This window comes from Leucopleurus acutus (assembly GCF_964270905.1).
Source record: "Leucopleurus acutus genome assembly, chromosome: 2".
Lineage (NCBI taxonomy): Eukaryota > Metazoa > Chordata > Mammalia > Artiodactyla > Delphinidae > Leucopleurus > Leucopleurus acutus.
Window position 1 is genome coordinate 172,582,780 of NC_139143.1, and position 8,871 is coordinate 172,591,650.

General features: G+C 57.5%; 1 protein-coding gene across 1 annotated transcript; it reads right to left on the reverse strand.

The window, feature by feature from the left end:
* Nucleotides 1-630: 630 nt before the first annotated feature.
* Nucleotides 631-6,746, reverse strand: TRNP1 (TMF1 regulated nuclear protein 1; the record flags this gene model as incomplete). Its single annotated transcript, XM_082832295.1, has 2 exons — nucleotides 631-1,354; nucleotides 5,883-6,746. One exon carries the CDS (start codon nucleotides 6,744-6,746, stop codon nucleotides 6,054-6,056), a length of 693 nt encoding a protein of 230 aa, XP_082688421.1. The 3' UTR covers nucleotides 631-1,354; nucleotides 5,883-6,053.
* Nucleotides 6,747-8,871: the final 2,125 nt, after the last annotated feature.

Below are 8,871 nucleotides of genomic sequence, written 5' to 3' on the forward strand. Positions count from 1 at the left end.
TCAGGTCACCGTGGTTGCCTACATCTCTCAACCAGAGACCACTGCTCCCGTCAGGGGCCCTCTCCACACAGCTGCACTCTCCGGGTCCGTGTGCCCTCCCCTCCCCTCCCCTCTCCTCTCTTACCCCTTCAGGCCCAGGAGTTGTAATGGCTTCTCCCTGTTGCTAGCCCTGGAGAGCTGCATATGCCTTGTTAGTTTCTTAAGCCCAGCCCCCATCTTTGGAAATAGTCCCTTTTTAAGTCTCTGCCCAGTTTGAGGGTGCTGTGTCTCCTGCTGGGAGCCTGAGTGACAGACAGGTCCATCCATTCACCAGCACGGTCACACACAATCCTCCACGGATCACCATGCTGCCGTGTTATCGCAAACGCGCTCGCACCCCTTTGTGTGTAGTTTCCTCAACACATCCTTATATGGGGAAGACTCCGTAAAGAGGGTCAACTTTGAGCCAGGTCAAGGGAGAAGTCAGCCTACAAATCAGTAAGCAGGCCCAGATTGCCAAACGAAGCTAAACAGAAGCTGCTCACGGAACTGCCAGCTTAAAGAGCCGTGACAGACACACGAAAAGGAAAGGCGGCAACGCCACTCACAGAGTAAACCTCAAAACCACGCGTGCTTGTCTCACATCGCTGAGATTTATTCTTCCTGAATGTATACATCAAGGAACTGACCCTATATGCGTTCATTTTGCCGAACTCTACAAGTTCTGGGTTCTGTGTGAGTCAGCGTGGCCCCCTTCCCTCTACCATCAGGATATTTGAATAAATGTGCTCCCTTTTTTCATTTAAAACTTAGAATTATGTTGCCAACGCCTCTTCCTGAGAAACAGGTGTGTCCCCCGGGAGCCAGCAGCCCATTACCTTTCTGAGGGGCCGCAGGCACGTGCCCACCTGGAGAGGGCAAGGACGGTGAATGAGGGGGACTGAGGGATTGCTCACAGCAATGTTTCCCCTCAAACAGGCCTCCTGGTGCTGTTAGACTGAGAAGCAACAGCATCTACCAAAAAGGGGACCCCAGCTGCACAGTGACTTGTTAAAGAATGATGACATTTCTAAAAGAGATCCTTTTCACTTTCACATTGGAAAGCTTTGCTGCACTCTTAAACGATCTGACTGCGTCTCAAGGACTTGTCGTAACATCTTCAGTTGTACAGTGTAAGCCAAAGTCAAATGCAGCATATATAGAGAAGTTCATAGTATCGGCAACTTCCCCAGAATCCAGCCCCTTGCCACTGTGAAGCGAGGAGAGTGCATGCTTGTGTAGGGTCAATGAGAGGAGTCTTCCTGAAGGAGGTGCCCAGGGAAGGCGCAGAATCCAGGAGTCAGATCGAGTCGAGGCTCTGAGGAGCTGGGAGGAGCTGGAAAGAATAATTTCAAGAGCTTTAACTGTCTCTCTCTCATAGCCACCCAGCCCCACCCAAATCCTTCGACATCTACTTCCTTTAGAGGGGCCATTGTGGAGAGAAGGTGCAGGGGCAATATTTTGGAATCAGGCTCCACTCGCTCCTACCCTGGAAGGGGTGGGGGCTCCTGGGGTGAGCTCCCTCGGGCCTCTGTCCTTGGCTGGGATCCCCACTGGTCTGAGCAGCTGGAATGGAATGTTCCTGGGATAAAAAGCCTGCCCCCTCCTCCACCTCTTCCCTTATGGAGCTCCTCAGGGACTGTCATGGGGGGGAGAAGGGGGACTGTTCCAGGGATGCCTGATATGGCGATGCTCTGGAGAAGCAAAGGCCCACACTGCCTGGGGGCTCTGTCCTGGCAGCTCCTCCTGGGCTAGGTAGGTTGGCTCCACCGAACATTTACAGACCTCCTCTATGTGCTAGGCACTTAGTGTGACCTCTCATTGAATACTTAGAAACAATCTCCTCCCTAACTCCCCATAAAACACACACACACACACACACACACACACACACACACACACGAAACTGGCTCAGAGAAGGGAAGTCATTTGCCCAAGGTCTCCCAGCTGAGAAGCTCCAGGTCAGGACTAAATCCCAGGTCTGTCTAGTTCTAAGACGGGACACTTTCTGCCCCACCATGGAGCCTGTCACCCTCTTCCTCTGCCATCCCAGGCTCTTCGCTCTCCTTGGCACCAAACACGCCAGCCCACGTAGGCAGGGAGAGGAGGCAGCCTCCAAGGCAAGCCCAGACCCTGAGCATCCTTGGCCTGCCCTTGCCTGAAGCCAGGTGTGCTGACTCAGCCTGACTTACCCCCAAAGCCCAGACAACGAAGCAGGGGAGCCAGCCTCTGGGGGTGTGCCCAGACCTTGGAGGGGTGGCAGAAGATGCCACCTTCGGCCACCCCTCCAATGTCTGATCACATCCCTCCCCAGAACCAAGGACCAGGGTTCACTGTACCCAGACTCAAAGGGTGAGAGTTCAGAAACCCTCATTAGCCTGATAAATGAAAAGCCACATAGTCTAATGTTTAAGGTGTCCCCCACTCAGAGGCTCTATGTCCTTGGGCAAGCCACCTGCCCCCCCGACCCTCAGTTTCCTCATCTGTGGAAATGGGGCTAACTCCTACTTTGCAGAGTAGCTGGGAGGACTGAAAGAGATAATGGGTGTAAAGTGCTTAGCACAGTGCCTGACATAGAGGTGGTGGTTAATATATTATGCCACAACCAAGGAGTCCCTTCCCCCATCACTCCTGGCCAGCGTGCGATCAAGGTCTAATGTGGGAAGAAACAGGCTGGGGATCTCCCGGCTTTCCCAAATGCCTCCTCCCGTGCTGGCTGCAAAGCATGGGAGGAGGCAAAGGCTCTGCTTCCCCTTCAGCTCGGGGAAGACCGGGACCCCGGGTTTTTCTCCAGGGACCTGGCTGTTAGGGGAAGGGAGCCTCCTAGAGACTGCCCACTGCAGGCCTGGAGCACTTTAGCTGTGAACTGTCGCTTCAGCCTAATCTCTAGGAAGCCACCTTGATTCCCAGGTGGCGGCAGGGGCGGCGGCAGGGTGGGGTGCTCTGATCAATTATCAGGGTAACAAATCTGGGAGGAGTGAAACTACTCTGGGCTTTTACTCAGACGGTGACAGCCAACAGGGGCAACCTCTCTCTCCAAGAAAGTCTTTCCTGATGGTCCTTCCCTCTGAGGTCAGAGGCCCGCCCCTTCTCTCAGTGACCACCAGTACCCACACATTCTGCCAGACCTTTAAAGCTCAAAGCCTGAGAAGCCTGGACAACGAGGGAAGAGGCTGGCTGGAGGCGGGGACACTGTGGGTTCCCAACCTGCTCCAGGCCTTGCCCGCACGCCCGGAGAAGCAGCCCACACTGCCCTCTGGTGGCACTGCCCAGAGGCGCCTCACTTGTCAGGGACCAGCCAAGAGAGCGAAAGGGCTCATCCAGGGGAGGGACAGGGCCTGACTAAAACCCTGAACTGGTCTTCCAGCCCCTCACTTCCCTCAGCTGACATTCCAGATGCACTGGTGGCAATCAATGTCCTCAGGGCACAGATCCCCCAGGATCCCCTGTACTCAGCCCAGTCCCCAGGGCTAGAATGCTGGGCCATCTAGAAAGTGTTCAGGAAGCCATGCAGGGTGGGGATGCAGTATATAACCAGGGGCTACAGTTACTTGTGAAGGCCTAAAAACAGCCCTCCAACATGGCCAGGGCAGGCTGCCTAGAAGAGGGCTGAGAGACACGAGTCCTCGAAAACAGAGACCCTCTGATTCAGGGCTACTTCTTGAGCCCCTGGACTGAGCAGAGATCAATGTTTGTTGATTGAGGAGAATAGGAAGCCTTCTAGAGGGGCCCTGGGTGGGCCAGACAGTGGTGGGAAGGTGACTTTTATTAACTGGCTGAGGAGTAGTGGACAGAGCACTGAACCAAGAGCTGGGGTTCAAGTCACTGAACACTGTGTGCCCTGGCCGAGGCCCTTAGTGAGAAGCGTGGGACATCTGGAAGTGGAGGGAGGGGACAGGGCTGCCTGTGACACTAGGACCAATCTCCATTTCCTACATATACCACTTTCTCCAGCAAGAGCCATCTCTAATTCCCTACCCTCCCCGCCCCCCCCACACCAAAATCAGGACAAAGCTGATTACCAATAAATCCCAGAGAAAGGCAAAATTGTGGTGACACAGAGCACTTTACACCATTAGCTAAAAGCTTCTCTGGACTAAGTGTCCCTCTCCCATGCAATCCAGAAAACAATCAGTCCTGGCTGCAGCCCAGCACTGAAGCCTGAGCTCCTCCCTGTGTCACCTCCAGGGAGTCCTTGTCCTTTCTGGGCCTCTAGATCCCAAATGACCCAAGTAGCTTTGGAAGGTCCTCTCTCTCTGGGGAGGCCAGAGGATGCCAGGGCCCCTCACTGCTCTCCCAGTCCACAAGCTCTCAGAGTCTGTGAGACCTCCTCCTGGACTTCCCTTCCCCAGCTAAGAATGGGTTCAGGAAGTCCTGGCTGTTAGCTGAGAAACCAGACAAAAAGTTTGGTCTGGGGAGAGGAAGAGTTAGCTGGGGGAAGGACAGGTGAGGGCCCCTGGGTCTCTGCCTTTCAGAGCAGTGCATCTGACCCTGAGGACTCTGGGATTACACCAGATTCCTGTGACTCTTAATTATCTCATCCTACACTCTTCTCGCCATTCCTAAGCCCTGACATGAGGAGGGACAGCTACATTCAGAGAAGGACTGAGGAAACTGGCCCAAAGACAGGGCAGAGTTGTGCTAGGTCACACGGCAGACAAGCTGACACCAGTTCTATCTAGCCCCTGCCCCTGGACAGCAGACAGAAACTGCGAGAAGGACACACACAGGCCTAGGACCTAGTTCTGTCCCTAGCTGACCTTGCCACTCCGTAAAATGAGGACTTTAAATCAGCTCCTAGGCTCCGTCAGCAAAAGCAGTGCCTGTTTCTAGGTGTGATATAAGAGAATAAAACATTCTTCCATGATTTATGGAAAAAGATAGACCTCTGCCCTGTGTTAACCTCACTACAACCCTTCCAAGAGGTGAAGATACCCACATCACAGACTGATAAGTGAGGCTGCAGTCAACTCAGCCAATGAGCAGCAAAGCAGCAGCCAGGCCATTCACAGCTGAGTGGGGCAGGGGAACGGGGGGGGGGGGGCCTGAAGGGCGTGTGGAAAGGAAGAGAAGCAGATCTCATTTCGGGTCTGGCCCTTTAAGGCCCCACTTTCTAGAATCTAGAAGCCAATGACATACCTGCCCCCCTGGGGCCTGTTAAAGGATGTCACCTGGCTCCATCCCTGGCAGAGCCATCTTAGTGACAGGTTGCGAGGGAGCCCCTAGGAGAGCCGGCAAAGCTTCAGGCAGTCACCAAACACCCCACCCTGGTCATCTGAGTCAGACTGTACTCTTAGCGAAGCTGCATGAGGGCCTGAGAAAAGACCTGTCTCCTAGAAGTGGAAGGTCCTAAGTATAAGTATGATGGGAGCAAATCCATAGCCTCTCTGGGATTCCATCTCCCCGAATGGGAAACAGGGGCTTAGGAGAGGAGAACTCAGAGGTACATCGCTGTGCCAGCCCCCACCCCATCCTGGGGCCTCATTATTCTGGGCTCCCGGAGGGTAGTGCCAGAAAGCAGCAGCCTCAAGGGCAAGACTCTTCTTACAGCCCCAAGGGACCCAGGAAATGCAGCGCTGGTGGAAGGTGAGGGTGGGGTGCTGCGTCAGCGCAGGAGGCTCCAACAGGTAAAAGTTTGCTGGCAAACCCCTTCTGGGATCTGAGCAGCCTCCATTTGTCCAACTCTATAATGGGGACTTGGTGCTACTACCTCATTCCGCCGGAGGTCTGGGAGTGGCGGCAACAGAGAGCGGACAGCTTTATTAAGGACCCAGCGGACTCCAGAAGCCCTAAGGTCTGGAGCCTTGCACCGCCCCGCCCCGCCCCGCCCCGCCCCACGGATACACCAGCCGCTAAGACCGCACCTCAGTTTAGCCTTCTTTACTGGGCCCTCGGCCCCCCGACTGTCTCCTCCTGGGGTCGGGCAATCTGTCCATCCGCGTCGGTGACGCCGTCCATCCAGCTGGCGTCCACAATCCGTCGGTCGGCACCTCGGCGATGGCCTGTCGGGGTGGCCAGAGGTCCCGGCGCGGAGGTCAGCGCTGGGGGGAGGCGGGGCCACGGGGCGGGCTCCGGCGGAAGGGCGAATCGGGCTCGGGGCAGTGGCCCCGCCGCAGGCGCCCGGCGCCCCAGGGCACGCAGCCGCCCAGACCGAGCGCAGAGGCAAGCAGCGCGGGCGGGCGGCCGCGGCGGCCGCGGCGCGAGCCCTTCTTGAGGCGTGACCCGTGCGCCGCCAGATAGAGCTCGGCCTGCGCCACGCCGCCGCCCAGGCGGCCCAGGCTTTCGGCGCGGTGCGCCAGGCGCAGCTCGGCCGCCAGGAAGACGCAGTGCAGCTGCAGCACGCGGCTCTCCAGCTCCGACACCAGGCGCCGGCGGCCCTCCACCTCCAGCAGTCGCCGCCGCGCTTCGGCCAGCTCAAGCGCGCGGCCCCCTGCCGCCGCCGCCGCGACCGGGCCGCCGCCCGCGCTCCCTGCCGGCCCGGTGCGCCCCGCGCCCCCGCTAGCGCCCTGGCGCCAGCGCTGCAGCTCCTGCCCCTCGGCCGAGCCCGCCGACTCCTGGGCCACTTCGGGCTGCGGTGAGGCCTGAGCCGGGGTCGGGGTCAAGGTCGGAGTTGGGGACGGGGGCTGAGGGGAGAATAGGCGCTCCCCGGGCGGCGGCGATGGGGACCCCGGTTCCGCCGACCCTTCCTGGGCCCCCGGGCCGCAGGCGCTGATGCGGCAGCCCGGCATCCCCCGCCCCCCGGCGGTCCGCAGCAGTAGGTCCGCGGGTCTGGCCGGCTGTCCCCCACGCTGGGAAGGATGGAGGCCTCAAAACAGAGAGAGACGCGGCCGTAGCCCCCACACTAGCGCCAAGGCAAACCGCGGGTGCGTCTTATAGGCCATGGGGCGGAGCGAAGGGCAGCACAGCCAATCAAAGACTAGCATGCCCTGAACCCTCCTCCCCTGCCCCGCCCCGTCAGGACACTGCCCAAACCCTTCAGCTCCCTGGTCCTTCGACCCAGGCTGCTCTGCTAAGGCATCCAGTCCCTATCCACCTCCTCCAAATTTTGGGTGGAAAGGGGACCGCATCTTCTCTAGCCTGGCCCCTGAGTCATAAGCTCTAGTAGCTAGTGCTTATAAATCATGGACTCCAGTCCCCACCTGTGGTAGGCTTTTGCCTGAAGCCACACTATGTGACAGTGAAAGCCTGAGACACAACTCAGGAGGCTTGTCTCCTTGCACATACCAAACGCTGCCCCTTGGCTGAATCGGCTCTACCTGGTCTCCTGGGCCGCAAACTTCACCAGGACCACCTTCTCCAATCTCCCTGCGGCCATGGAGAGGTTAACACAGACGGGCGACTGGCCTCCTAGTGGGGATCTGGCAGTGTTGGTTCCTCACCAGGCAAGCCCTTCACTTGCAGAACAAACCTCAGCACTGCTGCTGAGCTTGGCACGGCTTTCGCAAATCTCGGTGGCCCCCCAGGGGAGCCCCACCCCTCAGTGGGCACAATTCTTTCCAAGTCCCTGCTCCTGTCTGCTCCTCCCAGTAGGTGTCCCCACACCTATCACACAGCGGGAAACAGACCCAGAAGGTGTAGTGGAGCCTTGCCCAAGGTCCGTGGCTCAATCTGGACCGCCGAAAGGGACAAGCTCATCCATGCATGCCCTCCGGGAACTCAGATACCTGGGTCTCCTCACTGTCATTGAGGGGACGCTGCTTAACTGGGACTTTAGTCATACTGGCAAAACGATAGAACTGAGCTCTAGCCATTTTTCCCACAGCGGAAGTGATCTTGCCATACCCCCTCCAAACATTGACCCAGACAACATGACACTGCCATCCACTTGAAAGTGCCATCAGAAATGAAAGGGCTCTGTGTTGGGCGGTGGCAGGGGCTGGAGGGCCAGCAACCAGCTGAGACCAATTGGGAAGAACTGCAGCAGACCGTGGGCTCAGAGGACCTGCCGAAAGTGTGGCCAGTGTGATTACCGCCCCAGGCTGAAGAGGAGGCTGATGGGGGCGCTGCACTGGCTTGATGTGGAGGAGAAGGAGGACGTTGGAGCACGCCCCACCCCCACACCACCCCGCCCCACCCCCGCATCATGTTCTCTAAGTGCTTTTAAGTGCCTTAGATTGAGTGATTGGGATTCGTGGGCGAGACAGCTCGGCTCCTGAGAGGCAGCTCAGAAGGGGCTCAGAGAGGACGGTGAGGTCCATGAGGGGGCGTCAAGCTCAGTGAAGGGTAAGGGAGGAGGACTTTGAAGAAGGGAGTGAGGGGGAGGGTGTTCAGTGACGGGAGTAGCGGAGGCTCAGGGCAGGGCGAGGGGAGGGGCTCAATGAGGGAGGGGCTCAGTGAATGTGATGGGCTCAGTAAGGGGAGAGGGGTTTAGTGGGTGCATTGGTGCTAGGGGCTCACAGAGGGAGAAGAAGGGAAATTCAGTGAGGAGGATGGGGTTCAGGGAGTCAGAGGGGCTCAATGGGGATGACGGAATGCCCTGCTGAATGGTTCATCCCTTTGAATGGTCTCCTTTGTGTCATCAAACTTTGTGTCTTTCTCTGTGCAGAAGATCCCTCCCCCATCACCGTGGGGAGATCTACAGGTGTTTTGCCTGCATCAGGCAGATCACTGCTCCCAACTTCTGGGGATGAACCAAGAGGAACAAGACTAGGACTTACCCCCACCTCCCACCATCAGCCAGATCCAGAGAACCAGTCAGATCTGAGTTCAAATCACACACACACTGCCCATCTGGGTTACCTTGGGCAAGTTGTTTCTCTGAATAGAAGGAGATACTCAACCTATATTTGTTGAATAGATGAACATTCTCTCTCCACAGTACCCCTAAAGGAGGGGCATCAGCAGCCTTTGTTC